Source organism: Rosa chinensis, chromosome 5, assembly GCF_002994745.2.
Source record: "Rosa chinensis cultivar Old Blush chromosome 5, RchiOBHm-V2, whole genome shotgun sequence".
Taxonomy (NCBI): Eukaryota; Viridiplantae; Streptophyta; class Magnoliopsida; order Rosales; family Rosaceae; genus Rosa; species Rosa chinensis.
Window position 1 is genome coordinate 69,954,631 of NC_037092.1, and position 20,884 is coordinate 69,975,514.

The 20,884-nt window shown below is 43.5% G+C and overlaps 1 protein-coding gene across 1 annotated transcript; it reads left to right on the forward strand.

Annotated features, from left to right (window-relative positions):
* The first annotated feature begins 2,999 nt into the window (after window positions 1-2,999).
* Window positions 3,000-5,847, forward strand: LOC112163945 (probable disease resistance protein At4g27220). Its single transcript, XM_024300202.2, has 3 exons — window positions 3,000-3,580; window positions 3,674-4,906; window positions 5,631-5,847. The coding sequence occupies exons 1-3, from the start codon at window positions 3,222-3,224 to the stop codon at window positions 5,845-5,847; spliced, it is 1,809 nt and encodes a 602-aa protein (XP_024155970.2). The 5' UTR covers window positions 3,000-3,221.
* Window positions 5,848-20,884: the final 15,037 nt, after the last annotated feature.

The following is a 20,884-nucleotide window of genomic DNA, read 5'->3' on the forward strand; positions in this document are numbered from 1 at the left end:
AATGCAGCAGTGACACAACGGAAAGATAACTTGATCTACAACCCGATTACAGCTAAGCATAACTACCATACACACAACTTTCCCATCATGATGCCACTGGACACTACATCCAGTGACACTTAATTTCACTCTGCTACTAAGAGGCAGCGACCATTTGCAAGTGCAAGGAACTTGCCGCCTACCTAGAGCAAAACAGGCACACAAGGTGCAAAGATTGGCACACAGGCCACTGCCTCCAACCAGAACTCGGTTGGAGTTTTTTTATCGGCAAAGCAACAACAGAAGAAAAAAAAACAACCAACAAAAGCAAAAGCAACTAAAAACAAGAGCCCGTCCAAGCAGTAAGGTCCAAGCACAGAGGACCGGTCCAACTTCCGCCTCCAGCAAAAATGATGTTCTCTTTTAATTTGCCACAAAAATAAAAAATCCATTCCAGACTAGGCCCATATATATGGGTTGGGTCATCGTCCTAATTGACCAAACATAAGAACAAGGCTCAGTCATTATAACACACTAACACAGTAAGAAAGAAGATCCGGGCTTTGAACGTGGAATTCTTTTAGACTTGGGGTAAAGCTGAAACTTTTACTCAATTTGATTGCTCTAGGACTGGTTTAATGGTTTAATTCTGTGATATATTACTAAATATTAGAGATTGGGGCAAATAGTTTTAATATCAATTTTTCATTGTTCTTACGATGTCTACGCTTGGTGGTCTTCTATTAGCTTCTCTAGTTTTTTGGTTCTGGGTGCCTCCTATTCTCACATATTGAGTTTTGTAACTGCCTTCACTAGTCACCAAGAAAGGCTCACGCAAGACGATGACTACCCAAATAAGTTGAACCAGTGGAGAGTTGCTTTAACAAAAGTTGCAGATCTCTCTGGCTTGGAATCAAACTAATATAGGTGAGATTTTCTTAATCTTAACAAGGGCTATAGTTTCTCAATCGTCTGGATTTATAGTTTGTCTGATGATTGTTTGACTCTTGTTCCTTGTAGTTCTGACTTAGAACTTGTCAAAGACATTGTGGAAACCGTGTACAGTAAATTACGACCTATTGATGTTGAGTGGGCATTGTCATCTACCGGGGATTTTGTAGCATTTGAAGCAACAAGACGAGCCATGGACAAGGTAATAAGGGCACTTCAAGATGATGGGATCACTGCCATTGGGTCTTTGGTATGGGAGGCGTTGGTAAGACAAGTATGGTGAAACAGGTCGGTGCACAAGCCCGGAAAATTGGGCTCTTTAATCATGTGATTATGGCTATCGTATCCCAAACACCTAATTTGAGAAACATTCAAGGCACACTGGCTGATCTGCTTGGCTTAAAGTTGCAGGAGGAGACAGATATTGGAAGAGCAGCAAGAATAGCGGAGAAGATATTAAGAGGATATAAGATCCTTATAATCTTGGACGACATTTGGAACACAATAGATTTGTCTATTATCGGAGTACCGAACCGTACAGAGCTTCAAAGGTGCAATTCAAAGAACCTACTCACCACAAGGAGGGTTATTGAAATTAAATGATGGTAATTTCTGTATTGATATTTCAACATGGATGAGAAACGGACTACATATAGTGGAAGACAAGGAACATGACAAGGAACATGTAGCATAAAGTGCTCCTTAAAACAAGAACCCCTAAAGTGCTCCTTAAAACATGGAACTCGAAAGATTTCTAATTGTAAGGTATGTATCTTGTTCTTGGATTACTTTCTTATTTTTTTTAGGTATATTGTCATATTAATCTCATGATAGCTTTTTACTCTCAACTACTACATTTCTAATTTACCTACTAAGTAATTAGATGAAAGTGAGGTTTGAATACCATAAACCTTCAAGCTAAAAAAAGATCGTATCTTCTACAATCATAGGTATAATATAGTAGAAAACTTAATAAAGAGGTATGATACAAAAAAAAAAAAAAATTGTAATATAGAGATGTCTGTGTCATAAAAAAAACAAAACAAAAAAACCTCCCATATATCAGATACATACTTGAAATCAAATTAACTAGAGAAAGTGTTTTGATGATCAGATACCTAGCTTATTATATAGGTATACGCATATAGGTATAATATAGAGACTTTCAACCTAATAAACATGGTCAACTCGAATGATAGAGTACCTAAGAAAGAAGTTGATGTTAAAAATGATTCTAATAAATAGGTTGATATGAAAATTTCTAGAAATCAAGTTAGCTAAACATACCTGTCTAACTTTAGGTTGTAATTTAAAAAAAAAAAATACGATCTATTAGTTGGGTTAAAACTTTAAACATCTACCTTTAGGTTAGGTTGCAAGTAAAACAGAAAGTTACTTTTAAAATTGAAAGTTTAAATTATCAAAAAGTAAATATCACATTCACTTAAATCTATATAACTTTTGAATTCAGAAAATTATGCAAGTAAAAAAAGATCCATAATTCTAGCAATCATGATGAATTTAATGAAAATTGTGATAATAATGGGACCAATAAAAAAGATCTACAATTAAGGTATTAAAGATGTCGTTAATTTTGCTAGTTGATTTATGTTTGTCAGATTTAAATTATGGCAATTTGTGTAATTCTTTGAAAAATGAAATCTAATATTTTATCCTAGTTGGCAATAATTGGGTGTAGATTGAAAAGAAATAATAGGTAGGTTTTTTCCATTAAATATTCTAGAAATTGGGTGTATAATGAAATGCCCCAAAAAAAAAAGGTCTCTTTAAGTAATTTGATCCACCTAGGTGTCACCTAATATCAAAAGGTACACTGCAAATTTTTCATATGTTGCCTACTTGGGTTTGTTCTTGTTCTTGCTTCCTCGAATACAGGGTGTTCAAGTTGAAGGTCAGCCCAAGAGTTGTTGTAGTCCAAAAGCAACGACATGGTTTGGAAGACTATTCGGGCCCACAATGGCCATGTTGACAGTATCATTCTGGAATTAGGTAGGAAAAGCTGGTCAACCCATTAGTTCACATCCTGCGCGTTCACATCATTTTAAAGTCTCTCTCGCCCCTTATCACTTTGGTGTGGTTTTTGCTTCGCTTATCTTGTTGTTTTAGTTTCAATGGCCTCAAGCAGCCAAACAGCATCCTCATCTCATCCTTCATCATCTGCTCCTCAGTGGAAGTACGATATTTTTCTGAGTTTCCGGGGTGAAGATACTTAGAAGACTACTGTTCCCTTTATATACCAGGAATTGCAAAACATAGAAATTGAAACATTCATGGATGACACAGGGCTTAGCAGAGGGACGTCTATTGCTCCGAGTCTGTTAACAGCAATCCAAGAATCCTGGTCAGCGATCATTGTTCTTTCACCAAACTATGCGTATTCTAGATGGTGTTTGGACGAATTGACAATGATCATTCAGTGCATGGAAGATAAGAGCACAACAGTCATCCCAATCTTTTATGATGTAGATCCCTCTGATGTGCAACATCAGAGAGGGAGTTTTGCAACTACCTTCACTAGTCCCCAAGAAAGGCTCGCGCAAGACGATGACTACCCAAATAAGTTGAACCAGTGGAGAGTTGCTTTAACAAAAGTTGCAGATCTCTCTGGCTTGGAATCAAACAAATATAGGTGAGATTTTCTTAATCTTAACAAGAGCTATAGTTTCTCAATCTTTTGGATTTATAGTTTGTCTGATGATTGTTTGACTCTTGTTCCTTGTAGTTCTGACTTAGAACTTGTCAAAGACATTGTGGAAACCGTGTGCAGCAAATTACGACCTATTGATGTTGAGTGGGCATTGTCGTCTACCGGAGATTTTGTAGCATTTGAAGCAACAAGACGAGCCATGGACAAAGTAATGAGAGCACTTCAAGATGATGTGGTCGCTGCCGTCTTTGGTATGGGAGGCGTTGGCAAGACAAGTATGGTGAAACATGTCGGTGCACAAGCCTGGAAAATTGGGCTTTTTAATCATGTGATTATGGCTGTCGTATCCCAAACACCTAATTTGAGACATATTCAAGGCACACTGGCCGATCTGCTGGGACTAAAATTGTTGGAGGAGACAGAATTCGGAAGAGAGGTTAGATTGATGGAGAAAATAATGAAAGGAAATCAGATCCTTATAATCTTGGACGACATTTGGGAGAGAATAGATTTGTCTACTATTGGAATACCGAGCCAAGATGAGCTTCAAAAGTGCAGTTCCAAAATCTTATTCACTACAAGGAGATTGAATGTTTGCCATTCAATGGAGATCCAAGCAAGCATTCCTCTCCGAGTTTTGTCAGAAGATGATGCTTGGGACCTATTTGTGAAGAAGGAAAGAAAGTCTTTTGATGAGTCGCCCAACTTTTATGATGTAGCGAGGATGGTAGCTAAAGAATGTGCTGGTCTCCCAGTTGCATTGGTAGCGGTTGCAAGGGCACTTGGAGATAAAGAATTAGATGATTGGACAGAAGCAGGTCGACGACTAAAGGCTGCTCAACCTGTCAACTATGAAGATGAGAGATATGTGTTCAGATGTATAAAGTTGAGCTATGATTACTTGAGACTTGATGATAACAACATTGCCAAGTCATTCTTCTTGCTTTGTTGTCTATTCCCTGAAGATTTTGGTATCGAGGTAGAAGATTTGTTGGTGTATGGGATTGGAAAAGGATTATTTCAAGACGCTAACACAATCAAAGAAGCCAGAGCCAAAGCCAAAGCCCATTTGGTGGTAAAGTACCTGAAAGCTTCTAGCTTGCTTTTGGACAGTGAATACAGCGAATTTGTGAGGATGCACGATGTCATTCGAGATGTGGCCATATCAATTTCATCATCGGATGATGGCCCACGGTTTTTGGTTAAAGCTGGTTGTCAGTTAAAGAATTGGCCAGCAATTAATGTTGCACGTGAAGACAACTCTGCAAAATCGCTAATGAGGAATGAAATTCACAAGCTTCCTGAAAGGTTGGTATGTTCAAAACTCCAGGTTTATTGCTACAAAGTAATGATAATATAGATGATATCCCAATCCCTTTTTTTCAAAGTCCCAATGAATTGAGGGTCTTAGATCTTAGTGAGACTGGTATTTCGCTACTACCCTCATCATTAAGTCTCCTAACCAACCTTAAGGCTTTGTATCTAGATGATTGCAAGAGAATAGTTAAAATCTCCATACTCGGAAAGCTGAAAAATCTTCAGATTCTCAGTATGAAGAACCTTGGAGGAATTCATCATAAAAAATTGCCGAAAGAAATTGGGTGTTTGACCAGTCTAAAGAAGTTGGATATCATCAATGCATGTTTTGAAACAATTCCATCTAGAGTGATATCAAATTTGAATGGATTAGAAGAATTGTACATGAAATGTGACTTTTGCAACTGGGGTAGAAGTATAGTTGGGGGTGGCTTATTTTCTTTTGATTTTGGCAAGGATGCTAGCTTTGATGAGCTAACAGGCTTATCACGTTTAAACAGTTTGGAAGTTCACATATCTGATGTAAAATGCTTGCCCCGAAAAGTTAGATTCAATCCGAAATGGGTCAACTTCAATATATGCATCTGCAGAAAAGATTTTATGAACCAGTGCTATTACGGATGGTTTTTCGAGAGGAAACTAACTGTCAAGTTGGATCCACGTCAACATCTCTCTCAGTATGTGACTCTAAACACAAGCATGAAGAGTTTACCAGATTGTTTATCAATGTCGTGACAGAGAAAGCAGAGATACTGGAGTACATAGGGTACAGTGGCTTACAGGACATTCTTGTGGAATACGACCTTGGGAGATTACATGTGCTGAAGTGTCTTGCTGTAATTGAGTGCCATAATGTGGGTGGAGTGTTGATGAACCCAAATAGAAGGGTTCTAAATACACTTGTGTTTGAGCAAGGTTCTAAAAAACGCTAGGCTCTAGTCGGGCGGTGACCCAGGGACTAGCGCCTAGGGGGCTAGGCGGGGACTAGGCGGTTTTTTTTTTTTAATTTTTAAATTATTTTAATGACATATAATAATATAAATGACAATATTTAAAGCCTAAAATTTAATTATAAATATAAAAATAGTCAAAATATAGAATAAATTAGGGTTTATGACCGCCTAGGCTCCGCCTAGAACCGCCTGGCCCGCCTAGTCCCCGCCTAGCACCACCGCCTAGCCCGCCTAGGCGGCCGCCTAGAAGCCCAGCCCCTAAGGGAAACGCCTAGGCCAAAATCGGAGCGGTTCCTTGCCGCCTAGCGCCTAGGCCGTTTTTTAGAACATTGTGTTTGAGAGGTTGGAACAGTTGTATCTAGATGGGGTCCATGGCCTGTGACGATTATGTGTTGGTGAGTTACCACCTGGGTCTCTGTGCAATCTAAAGTTGTTAAATGTGAGAAATTGCCTGGCATTGGACAGTCCACTTTTAGGATTTGATTTGTTGCAAGGCCTACAAAATCTGGAAATACTACATTGTGAGTACACTGAGGATGCGAGAAAAATCGAATTGGAATCCATGTTTGGTTTTGGATGGATGGAGATTGTCTTACCAAAATTGAGAGAGATAACATTATGTTATCTTTTGAACCTAGAAGACATATGCCATGGTCATCCTGCGAATGAAGTCTTCCGTAATCTTAACAGTTTGGCAATTCGTGGCTGCCATGGGCTGTCAACTCTGTTGCCGTCCTATGTAGCTCAATCTCTTTTTCAATTGGAACTCCTTTGGGTGGAGGATTGCTTGTCCTTGGAAACAGTTATTGAACCAAGCTGGGGAACAGAGATCAACGACCTAGTTTTTCCAAAATTGAAGGAATATATTTAAATAGTCTTCCACATCTCACAGGGATCTACACACAAAAGAGGGTTGTGTGCCCTTCATTGGAACACTTGTACGTGTACAGTTGCCCCGGACTTTCAAACCTTGCTGCTTCTGACTTCCAAAGCATGAACCACGTCCAAGCCAATAATGAAGGACATTTTGTGATTATATTTGAAAGGTATGATCCTATATCAAAATGTTCATTAATGTGCTGTTTCTTCTGTTCTGTTCTCTCTTTTCTTTTCTTTTCCCGTCGAACTTCATTCTCTTTTCTTTTGTCTTCTTTTTCTCCATACTTTTCCAAAGACATATTTTATCGTGTTTGTTTGCATTTCTGTTCAATTTCAAACTTCGTACAGTATTTATCTTTGTACATTGGTAATGCTTACTCATTCCTTTTATTTTCTTTTGACATTGCAAATAGATAGAAAGTATGCATAGAACATCAACACCTTGCATCTTGGGTCATCTCCAACTCTGTTAGGTCCCAATAATTATTATCTATGTAAATAGTAAAGATTATTATTTTGACTACTTGCAATACTTAAATGCTATAAATTTAAATACTAAATTTTTTAGGGTTAAATACTGTTTATTCCCTGAACTTTCAGGAAAAAAACAGTTCAGTCCCTCCCATTTTAATTTCACACGTTTACTCCCTCATCTCTCAATTTTGGACCAATAGGTCCATTCTGTCCAATTTCTCGGTTAAGTCACTGTTGTGGTTATCCCTTCCACGTCAAAATGTCTCATATACCCCTCAATTATTTTTTTTAATTAATTTGTTTTTTTTTCCTCTCTCTCTCTCTCTCTCTCTCTCTCTCTCTCTCTCTCTCTCTCTCTCTCTCTCTCTCTCTCTCCCTGTTAATGTTTAAAAGTCTAGCGGTAGCTGGACCTTAGTTAACGCTGATCCGGCGGGCGGATCGATACCTTTGTTGTGAGTGGTTCCCGTTACCTGTCAAATAAAATACAATGGGCGTCAAAGGGAGACCGCGCCGGGCGGTCTTCAACTCTCCGATGCCTAAGTTAGTCAATGTGTTTATGTTGACAAAGTAATAGTAGGTAAGTATTGAATGCGTCATTAATGAGGAGAGAGGAGAGAACCTTTTATAGGTGAGGAAGAGGATGATCTTCTCTTTGTTTTCGATGTGGGACTGATGGTGCTTCAGTTCCCAGTTTCAGTAGCTTCTGATGCCATCTTGACACGGCGCGTGGCGGCGCGTCGGCGGTGCTTTGGGGTTGATCCGGGGCTCAGGCGGTAACCCGGCTAACTGTCTTTACGCCAGTCACTCATATGGTGGGCGTTGGTACCCCTGGTGGTACCATGAGCGTGGCTCATTATAGCTAATTATGCTTGCAAATGGACATGCATGTACACTCCCCCTCCCTGTTTTTCCCTTCTGCTTTTCTCTCTCTTCTTCCTCTTCTTCCACCGATTGGATTGGGTGGTTCCTAAACCATAACTCCATCCTCCACCTCCCCTCCCAACTTCTCCTTCACCCCATCCGAATTCGAATTCCTCACACACCCCACCATCAGATAATGATACACAACCGGGTCCGGCTCAAAACCCTTCACATCAACCATCTCCTCGATCTTTCAACTCCACCACCCTCTCCATCTTGCAATTGTCCACCAACTCTTTGATCAAAATTATAACACAATCACAGAACACAGAAAACCAAAGCAAAGAAGCAAAATTTACAGAGAACCCACTATTGAGGAGCACAGACATGGACATGGGTATTCTTCTTCATCCATTTCTTGCTTATGGGTTTCTGGGTTCGAAGTACACTGAGATCTTAGACCTCTAAGATCTAGTTTTTGCTGTAATCTGATCGCAGCCATCTAATCTATCCATCAAACAATGGTTGCGAACTTGTTGGAGAAAATAAGACTTTAGCTACGATTGAGCTCAGCTCCCGGACCTTGAGACGTCGGAGATTGGATTTTTTGTTGTTTAAGTGTATTGTATTGCCGTCGATCACATGGTGGTGCAACATACGGTGGATAGCAGCTGGAAGCAGCAGAAGATAGATCTATTGCAGTCAACATCAGCAACACCAACATGACCCATCAGTGATGCCAACATTAGCGACTAGATTGTGAACCATCTTTTGACGCTGACATCAACGACCCAGACATCCGACATCAGCAACCCATAAACATCGGCGACCCAGACAACCAACACCGCCTTCATAATTCACTCGCCGTGCTTAAGCTTTGAAATCCTAGATTAAATTCTCAATCTTTCTCAGTCTCAAAGGGCAACGATTGAAGGCTTTGGGTAATTTTGGTTGCACAGCTGAGAGAGAGAGAGAGAGAGAGAGAGAGAGAGAGAGAGAGAGAGAGAGAGAGAGAGAGAGGAGTGGAGTAAATGCGGCTTGAAGAAGAAGAAGAAGAGGGGAAAAGCTTAGGGTTCGGCAAAGATCGGGAAGAAGAGAGCAATTTCCTCGATCCAAAAAAAAAAAAAAGATAAATAGGAAAAGAAAAAATAAATTAAATTATTATTTTTTTAAAAAAAAGAGAGAGGGTATGATAGACATTTTGACGCTGAAGAAACTACCACATCAGCAACTAACGGAATTTTTCAATGAAGACTGACAGAATGGACCTTTTGGATCTAAACTTGAGAGATGAGGGAGTAAACGTGTGAAATTAAAAATGGAGGGACTGAACTGTTTTTTCCCTGAAAGTTCAGGGACTAAACAGTATTTAACCCAATTGTTTATTATTCTTTTCAAATATAGAGTATCATTTAATTATGATACTATTTCATGTTATATAGTTATTCTTTTGATGAAATCTTACTAATTTTCGGATATGATAGTGTCACGTGTCACTTTAGCAATTATTCATATTCTTCATTAGATTTTATATCCTCTTATACCAAAAAAAAAATGTGAGAGAATGTGAGAAATTATAATGAGATGATATGGGTACTTATGGGAATTATTTGGTTATCTTTTTTTATTTTTTTTTTAATTGGACATCATCTAGCATCCTTAAGCGTTGGATTTCAACGGCAATTAATCTTAGTCCTCCATATTTTATTTTGAAAATCTCATCTGTTTTGTGTGTCCCATAAGTTAATGGGTTCCACTCCATCAGTTGAGGGCTAAACTAAGGATTAATGGCACGTTTACTTACTTGGAATGGAAAATAATCATGAATCGGAGACAAGTGGAATGGGGAAGAAAGGAATCGGTATTGATTCTGGAGGAATGATTCCTAAACCCATCTCCCCCCCTTCGTAACCGAATTCCTGAGTATTCAGGAATCGATTCCTGATAAATAGGTGAGACCTACACTAATTCCGATTCCTTCATGTGTTAATAAACACAGGAATTCTTTTACCTGGAATCATTTCGATTCCTTTATGTGTTAGTAAACACAGGGGTGTTTTTACTCCGTAATCATTCAATTACATTCCATTCCATTCCAAGTAAGTAAACGTGCCCTAAATGTAACTTAGCCCTTGACTCTTTAGTCCATCAAATTTGTTATTAGTATAGCATGACTCTTCTATTGGAGATGGAAATTAGAGGTTCGAGGGATTAAAAGTAGCCCAGAGCCCCTTGGCTAGAGATGGACTTAGTGAATTTGATTTCTTTTGTGAAAGTCTAATAATACAAATTACAGGTGAAAGCGTGTATTCAAAATAAATTGAGAAAAAAGACTGCGTTACAAATATTTATATATTATATTTATTAATTTATATTTTGACTTGATTTATACAATTCTGATTTTTTTTTTTTTGCATTAATTTTTTATGGTTGATTATTTCTTATTATAATCATTAGAAAGTGTACTGCAATGTAATTTATTGAGAAACTCATTATATTGCTCCTGTTGTAAAACAGAAAAAATTTTAGAGAGAGAGAGTTTGGACACAGATAATCAGATTGTATTCATTCATCTCACCATGAGGGGGTTTATATAGGAGTACATGATGTATACAAATAGGCAACGTTTAATAGCAACGTCAGTTACTCCTATTCACAATCCTATCAATCACTAATCTATAGTGAAAGGCATATATGACTCTCCATCTATTTACATGATATTAGCCATAATGATTTACAACACTCCCCCTTGGATATTTCATGTCAATAGTGTTGCCTAGGCTGTGCGCTTTTAAGTTGCCTCGTCAAAAACCTTGCCAAGTAATAAAAACCCTATGGGAGAAAAACAACCTTGGTCGAAGGAGAAAAAGAGCACAACGCGCGTGAATGTGGAGTAGTCGTATCATAATAGAGATAGGTGAAGTCTTCTTATCAGCATCATAAGTAGATAGTATGTCTACGAGAGGGATGCATTAGAGTTGCTACACCAAAACCTTGCCCGGTAAACCCAGTGGGAGAAACCCGTGGTCGAAGGGAAAAGATGAGCAAATGCATATATGTCAAATCAAAGCATCTTCAGGATATACTATAATTGGGGTGACCATGCTAAGATGTGCCTCGTTAAAACCTTGCTAGGTAACAAAACTCAGTGAGACAAAATAACCCTGGACGAAGGACAAAAAGAGTACACGTGGTCAAGTGGGTATGCTTCAGGATACTCCCCCTGATTTCGACTCCCCTTGAAAATTACAAGTTAGGTAATTCAAATAGTTTACGTAGACCAATATCTTGAACATGCTTCTGGAATGTATACTTTGGTAGTGACTTGGTGAAGAGGTCTACCTGAATGTCTTCAGATCAAATCTGCTTAACTTCAATCTTCTGATGCTCTTGTTGTTGCTGATTGAAGGAGAACTTCGGTACAATATGTTTGGTGTTGTCTCCTTTGATGAAACTTGTCTTTATCTGCTCTATGTAAGCAGCATTATCCTCGTAGATAATGGTTGGTTCATCAGTGGTGGAATGCAGTCCACATGTGCTTCAAACATGCTTTGTAACGGCTCTTAGCCCTGTACATTCACATATTGCTTCTTGAAGAGCTACTAGTATCTTAGCATGATTCGAAGAGATAGCAACAAGTGTCTATTTCATAGACCTTCAAGAAATTACAGTATTCCCAATGGTAAAGACATAACCAGTTTGGGAACGTGCCTTGTGTGGGTCTGATAGATAGTCTATATCAGCATATCCAACAAGGCAAGCATCATTCTGAGGATCAAGGGGGTTTTATCCATTCCTTGATGGAGTTGATGCGCAGGGATAGAATAAGCCCATATCCGCCTTACCTCTAAGGTAGCGAAAAATGTCTTTTATGCCATTCCGGTGGCGGCGTGTTGGCGCAGAGCTATATCTAGCTAACAAGTTCACATTGAATGGGATGTCCTGTCTAGGGCATTGAGCCAAGTACAATAATGCGCCTATTGCACTTAGATATGGGACTTCTGACACCAATATCTCTTCGTTATCATTTGCAGAACGATACGGTTCTCTTTAGACTTTAGACGACCATGGGTGCGCTTGCTTTTATCCTCATTAAAGCGTCTTAACATCTTCTAGATGTAATTTGGTTGATGGACCAAAATTTCATATGTACTTGTCCTCGGGCTTCAGGTCGAGACAATAATTTGTTTTCCCAAAGCCTTTCATCTCAAATTCCGACTTCAGGTGCTTTGGGGTTTCCTTGATTTCTTCAGAAATATCAATCAAATTCATGTCTTTGACATAGACCGCACAATTACAAACCCGAAACGTGTTTCCTTAATAAACACGCATGGGCATAGTTTATTATTCACATATCCCATCCCGATCAAATATTCACTTAGACGGTTATACCACCTCCGTCTAGATTGTTTCAATCCATAAAGTGAACGCCTCAAAACTAATGGAGAGCGTGTTCCGTGGTCTAGAACTATTTGCATCGGGTATCATAAGTCCTTCAGGAACTTTCATGTATATCTCTGTATTGTGATCCCTATAGAGATAAGTTGCGACCACATTCATAAGCTGCATATTCAGTTTTTCGGAAACTACCAAACTGATAAGGTAGTGGAACGTTATGACGTCCATTACGGGAGAATACGTCTCCTCGTAATCAATCACAGGGCGTTGAGAAAATTCTTGCGCCACTAGACGAGCCTTGTGTATCACAATCTCGTTTTTCTCATTACGCTTCCTTACAAATACCCATTTAAATTCTACGGGTTTAACATGGGGAGGTGTAGGAACAACAAGTCCAAACTCCTTTCTCTTTGTCAAGGAATCTATTTTGACCTAGATTGCTTATTTCCTTGTTAGCCAATTGTCTTTTCATTGATATTGATCAACAAAGCAAGGTTCGAGGTCATCGCATATTATAGATTCGGTGGCCACCGCAAATACTAATATATTATCGATGATGATCTCATTATAATTCCAAATCTCATTAAATTTACCGAGATTTCTCTATTCTCGGGAGTGGGTTCAAATGTTGGAGCGTCCCCCAACATAGTCTCTTCTAGGACATACCCATAATCCGGATTTATCTCGTGAGATGAATCGGTTTGAGATTGCGATGTCAAGAGGATTCATTTGTGCCAAGTTTACCCTCTTCTAGGGATAAGAATCCTTCGAACCTAATGGTCTACCTCACTTCAGGGCAAGGACATATGACTGGTTAGCCGCCATGGTCGTACCTCGTCCATCTGGGACGACACATCCTATAGGGACGTCTATCCTTGCAGGCACATTTGCAGCAGGTATATATGATCTCGTCACTTTAGCTAGATCAGAGAAAGCGTCTGGCATATTTTGGGCTACACTCTGTAGATCTAGAATTCTCCGCAATTCATTATCACATTGTGCGGTTCGGGGATCAAGATGAGACATAGTGGGGACATTCCACGTCGTTCATCAGGAACGGTAACGTTCTTATCTCCCCCTAACGGCGGGAAGATTGTCTCATCAAAGTGACAATCCGCAAATCTAGTGGTAAAGAGATCGCCTGTCAAAGGCTCGAAAGAGCACATAATGGATGGGATTCATAATCGACATATATGCCCATCCTTTGTTGAGGACCCAATTTTGTACGTTGTGACGGCACAATTGGCACGTGGACTGCATACCCAAATGCGCGTAAGTGCGAAACATCAGGTTCGTACCCAGTCACCAGCTGTAATGCTGAGTAAGGTTAGGTAGCAGTGGGCCTCAACGGGACCAACATAGCTGCATGCAAGATTGCATAGCTCCATGCAGAAATTAGAAGCTTGGTGTGCATTACCAAGATTCTATCTGCGAGACCATCTTGGGTGTGAACATAGGGAACTAAATGTTCAGCATCAATCCCAAAGGATATGCAATAATCATCGAAAGACTTCGTTGTAAACTCTCCGGTATTATCAAGTCTTATGGACTTTATGGGATAATCCGAGTGGTGAACCCTCAATTTCATAATCTGGGTGAGAGTTTAGCAAAAGCAGCGTTTTCTTGCGGACAATAGTGTAACATGCAATCACTTTGTCGATACATCAACCAAAACCATTAATATTTAACTGGTCCACATGGTGTTTGGATATGTCCACAAATTTCCCTTGCATTCTGTGCAGAAAAATGGTGGTGTATGTACTAGTCTTTGCATATGATGGTCTAGTATTAAATATTCTTAACGAGTATGGCATGGTGTGTCATTATATGCAGGACCCTTATTCAGAAGGGGATGCACCTGCGATGAGTTGAGGATACAGTGTGTACATACATGTGCATTTGCAAGCATAATTAGCTATAATGAGCCACGCTCATTGTACCGCCAGGGGTACCAACGCCCACCATATGAGTGACTGGCGTAAAGACAGCTAGCCGGGTTACCGCTTGAGCCCCGAATCAACCCCAAAGCACCGCCGACGCGCCACCACGCGCCGTGTCAAGTTAGCATCAGAAGCTACTGAAACTGGGAACTGAAGCACATCAGTCCCACATCGAAAACAAGGAGAAGATCATCCTCTTCCTCACCTATAAAAGGTCCTCTCCTCTCTCCTCATTAATTACGCATTTTACTACTCATTATTGTTATGCTGCCTATATGCATTGACTGACTTAGGCATCGGAGAGTTGAAGACCGCCCAACGCGGTCTCCCTCTAACGCCCTGTCTTGTGTTTGGCAGCTAGCAGTAATCCTCAGAGCGGCAGAGTAGCGGTCCGCCTACCGGACCAGCGTTAGACCCAGGTTTGGCTACCGCCAGACTTTTGAGCATTAACATTGGCGCCGTCTGTGGGAAACCTTGAACAAAAAGTCATCCCATCACAATTACCATGACTAACGGTAGCGGGGGAAATGTCGAGGAGCAGGCAGACCAGTCCACCGTTCCCCAACCCGCCCACCCAGCGGTAAGCATCAACCGCGCACTATTCAGCACCCCGGTCAACCCTGGCGGTGAAACAAATCCAAGCAGCAGCCGCCCCCCAGGTCAGGACCTCACCGCCTTGTATGAGCTGGCGCTGGCGGACCTCCACAAAGCAAACAGAGAGCGCGAGCAGGAACGCAAGGAAAAGGCTGAGGCCCAGGAGCAGGTGGCCACGCTGATGACACGTTTCGACGAGCTAAAGCGGGCACTGGACGCAAACGCCAACCCAGCACGAAGTGAGCAGTCACACAGCACCAGACACAGCCGGCCTACCGCTGGTATAGGACCCATTGTGCAAATGCAGGTACCGCTAAACCCACCTGAGCTGGCAGGAATGGGACCACCCACTGCCCCCCAACTGTTGGAGCAGGAGGCGGAGTCATCGCTGCGCACCCACCCCTCGAGGACTAGAGCAAGGACTGAGGGCAATCTACCCATTCCCGGGCGAGGGTCAGTTCCGCGGTGCGCCCGGGCAGGCCCCGCTGGCAACGCAACCGCCCAAATTTTGGAGAGGATACAGCAGTTAGAACAGAGGCTAATCCTGGCGGAGGCAGGCACCCCGGCGCCAGCCCCAAACCCACTCTTCGCGTCCAGGCCAGGACCATTCACCGCTACAATTTTGCAAGCCGTCAGACCAGCGTTTGCAAAGACCCCAAAAATGTCACATTATAACGGTAAGACCGATCCCTTCGTCCACATGGACACGTTCAAGAAGGTCACCAACAACAAGGGATTTGATGACGCCACCCTGTGCCACTTGTTCAGCGAAACGCTGGATAGTGAGGCAATGAGTTGGTTTTTTGAGTGTCCGCCAGGGTCTATCGGCTCATTCCAGGCGTTATCTCATGCTTTCCTCTCTCGATTCATCTTGTTGTCCGCCGGTCATCACAACACGAGCCAGTTGTTTGGCGTCCGGCAGGGAGAGGACGAATCATTGAAGGCATTCGTCACAAGATGGCGGGCGGCAGCATCTCAGTGCCGCGATCTCGACAAAACAATGGCTTCGGCGGCTTTCAAGCAGGGACTCCTCAAGGGACCATTCCTCTATCACCTCAACTACAATCATCCAAACGCGGCGTATGATCACCTTATGAGTGAGGCGGTCATTCATGCCCAGGCAGAGTTTATCACATATGGAGAAACCCCACCGCCACCAGCAACACCAACAAAATCATCTCAACCCTCCTCCAGCCACCAGGAGACCGCCAGCAAGGCCCCCACTGCACCGCCAGCTGACAAGAAGAGGCAGTGGCAACAGGGCAGTTATCAAAGCAAGAGGCAGAAAGACAACCACTACAAGGGCAACTGCCCATCCCATGGGGACAATCGCAACAAGCAGACGGAGTCCTCTCAGCGGTATGCAATATTCACGGTCCTCACAGCCTCGTACGAGTAAATTTACAATCAGTGCAAGGATCAGATACCACCGCCACCCTCACCGAAATTCCCCAAAAAGGGCAAGCCAAGAAACACCGGCATGTGGTGCAAATACCAAGAGGACAGCGGTCACAATACCAACAGTTGCAACGCTCTCAAAACGGCCATTGAGACCCTGTACCGTGACGGCAAGATGGATCAATTCAAGGTGCGCCAACCGCCACCTGTAATTGCCAACATTGAGCCACTGGGCCGCATCAACACCATCGATGGCGGGGCTCTAATCACCAACATGTCTCACAGGGCAAGAAAGCGTTACGCACGCGCCAATCACCCAAAGGAAGTCTGTAACATCCGCTACAAGAGATCCGCCAAACTCCCAAAGTCTGGTTGGGAGCCCATCACCTTCTCAGAGGAGGAGGAGCGCGGAGCACATCTACCCCATGACGACCCATTTCTGATCGATGCCATTCTCGACAGATGGTCAGTGGGAAGAATCCTGGTGGATAGCGGATCTGCTGTCAATGTCATATTCAGCGGTTGTTACAACAACCTGAAGCGGAACAAGAAACTACTGCAAGACCATGAGCCATTGCTTAGCTTCTCCAGCGATATCACTCAACCGCTGGGTTCTGACTACATGCGGTTAACCATCGGCTCCAGTCCATGTATGGCGGAGGTACATACTGAATTTATAATTGTGGATTGTTTCAGTTCGTATAATGCCATCATAGGACGGCCGGCACTCAACAAGCTCAAATGCATCATCGCCGGATACATGCTTCTCATGAAGTTCCCCACACCCAACGGCACGGGCTGTGTCAAGGGAAGTCAACAATTGGCAAGAGAGTGCTACTCAACCACCATTGCGCGGTCAACCCGCCGCCACGAAATCCTAACGGTAGGAAATCAGGCACCGCCACCAGATATCTTCGAGGATCCTAGGGATGAGGAGAAGAAATATGTGAAGAAGGAACCGGTCAATCCAGAAACATCGTTGAAGGTCATCAGCATCTCCGACGAGCACCCAGAGCGGACAGTCCGCATAGGAGCTCAGCTAGACCCAGAGGTGGCGGCAGAACTCACTCAATTCCTACGGGACAACGCCGCTGTCTTCGCATGGTCATATGCAGACATGCCAGGTATCTCTCCTGAAATCATCACACACAAGCTAACCATCAAGCCATCCTTCTATCCTATCAAGTAGAAGCGAAGGGCCTTTGACGAGGAGAAATACCGCGCCATAGGAGAGGAGGTCGCCAAGCTCCAGGGTATGGGATTCATCCGCCAGGTAGTCTATCCCCAGTGGATCTCCAACCTGGTCATGGTCAAGAAGCCTAGCGGCAAGTGGCGGATGTGTGTCGACTTCAAAAATCTCAACAAGGCGTGCCCAAAGGACAGTTTCCCTCTACCACGCATTGATCAGCTGGTTGACGCAACAGCCGGGCATGAACTCCTCAGCATGATGGACGCTTTCTCCGGCTACAATCAGATCAAGATGCATCCCAGCGATCAGGAGTGTACCACCTTCACCACCGACAAAGGCCTGTACTGCTACAATGTTATGCCTTTCGGTCTGAAGAACGCCGGTGCAACTTATCAGCGGCTGATGAATGCTATGTTCGCTGAACATTTGGGCAAGATAATCGAAGTCTACGTGGACGACATGTTGGTCAAGAGTATAAAGGCCAGCGGACATGTGGCAAACCTCAAGATCATAGTTACCATCCTCCTGGCCTATGGCATGCGCCTCAACCCAGAAAAATGCTTCTTTGGCGTCACCGCCAGCAAATTTCTGGGTTATATCGTCAGTGAACGAGGAATCGAGGCTAACCCGGACAAGGTACAGGCCATACTCGACCTGGCGGACCCTGAGTATAAGGTACATGTCCAGTGCCTCCAAGGCAAGTTAACCGCCCTTTCTCGATTCATCTCCAGGCTCACTGACAGGTGTGCCCCATTTTTCAAACTCCTCAAAACGACTCACAAGAAAGTCATCAACTGGAACCCAGAATGTCAGACAGCGTTTCAGGGCTTGAAGGATTACCTAGCGGCAGTCCCACTACTCTCTATCCCTGTGCAAGGAGAGACACTGTTCATATACCTAGCGGTATCGATATCAGCGGTGAGTTGCGCCATTGTCCGGCGGGAGGGACAGGACGAGCTCCCAGTTTTCTACGCCGGCAGAGGCATGAACGGGGCAGAAACAAGATATCCACCCTTGGAGCAGCTAGCTCTCGCACTCATCGTTGCCGCCAGGCGCCTCCGCCAATATTTTCAAGCACACACAATCCATGTGCTAACTAATCAACCGCTGAGACAGGTGATGCAGAACCCTGAACATTCAGGGCGCCTCAGCAAGTGGGCCATCGAGCTCAGTGAATTTGACATAGATTACAAGCCAAGAACCGCCATGAAGGGCCAGGCGGTAGCGGACTTCATCGCTGAGCTCACCGACTGTCAGCCCAATCCCGGCACGGAGGCTGAGCCCGGGACGGAAATGGTAACCGCTGAGGAGCCAGCTCCCCTACAGTCAGATTGGAACCTGCATGTGGACGGCTCCGCCAGCGCCAAGGCCAGCGGCGCCGGAGTCATCCTGACAGGACCAGGGGGGCTGAACGTGGAATACGCATTGAAATTCAACTTCAAGGCCTCCAACAATATGGCGGAGTACGAAGCACTCATTGCCGGCTTACTCCTCGCCATCGATTCAGGGGCTGACAGTGTCAACATCTTCAGTGATTCCCAGTTGGTCGTTAACCAGGTCAATAGCAGCTTCCAGGCCAAGGACCAACAGTTAGCGGCATACTTGGGGTACGTTAAGACACTCCTCAAGAAATTCAAATTTCATAACATCACACAAATCCCCAGGGAAAAGAACTCCAAGGCTGATTCACTGGCAAGACTGGCAACCGCCCAGCCACATCAAAGTCCAGCGGACACAAGAGTGGAGTGTCTTGACAAGCCAAGTATCACAAAAACCCTGGCGGAGATCTTCAACATTGAGGTCAATACCAGCTGGATGGACGAAGTCATTGAGTACAAGCGCAACGGCACATTGCCGGAAGACAAAGTTAAGGCGCGACAACTCAAGCGGAGGGCAACCCGCTACAACATCCAGAACGGCAAGCTGTACCGCCAGGGATTCACCCATCCCAACCTCCGCTGCCTAACCCCAGAGGAGGGAAAGGTTGTTCTGGCGGCAATTCATAGCGGAGAATGCGGAATCCACTCAGGCGCCAGATCCTTAGCCAATCGCACAATGCGGCAAGGCTATTTTTGGCCTACTCTCGGCGATGATGCCCGCCAGATGTCGAGATCATGCCACAAATGCCAACAATTTGCTGATCTCCCACATGCACCGGCGGAACCACCATCGGTCATCATCGCTCCATGGATTCACTCAACTTGGGGCCTGGATCTGATGGGAAAATTTCGAACCGCCAAGGGCCAGTTCAAGTACATCATAGTTGCTATCGACTACAACAGCAAGTGGATAGAGGCGGAGCCACTAACGGCAATAACTACCGCCAAGGTAATTCACTTCCTCTGGAAGAACATCTACTGCCGTTACGGTGTCCCACACACAATAATCACAGACAACGGCACACAGTTCAACAACAAGGAGCTCATCTCTTTCACCGCCAACTTGGGTACCAAGATGAGTTTTGCATCTGTCGCCCACCCCCAGACCAACGGTCAGGTCGAAGCAGCAAACAAAATAATCAAAAAGCTGCTGAAGAAAAAACTCGACAAAGCAAAGGGTCTATGGGCGGAGAAACTCCCGGAAGTTCTATGGGCCATCAGAACAACCCCAACTTCCGCAACTGGTGAAACTCCTTTTTGCATGATGTTCGGAACGGAGGTTGTCCTGCCTATTGAGGTTACTCAACCTACCGCCAGAGTCGAGGGCTACCGCCCAGAAACCAACACTGACGGCATCAACCTGGACAAGGACCTCCTGGAGGAAAAGCGACACAAGGCCCACTTATGCAACCTGCAAAACAAGCAGCGGGTATCGCGTTTCTACAACGCCAGAGTCAAAGCCCGGAACCTCCAACTGGGGGACTGGGTAATGAAGGAAGTCATTCCACCGCCAACAAAGCTTCGCCCAACTTGGGAAGGTCCATACAAAATTGTGGAAGTCGTTAGCCCAGGCACCTTCTACTTAATGGACAAGGATGGCGTCACAACGACCCACCCTTGGAATACCGAACACCTTCGGTATTATTACAAATAGTCATGCCGCTACCCAAAGGCATCTTGACTTAGCTAAATTTTTGTTCAATATTTAGCTAAGGGAAGCTACCCAACGGGTACTACCCCTCTTTTGTAAACGCTGATCAGTCAGCTATCAATGAAACGAGGAATTATTCAAACCATTGTTACCAAGTCTAGCACTGAGGGCAACTGGCAACGCCAGGAATCGTCAGCGGACCACGTCCGCTACGTTGTGCACTTGGACCAATTTTAATTCCTTTAATGTTTCA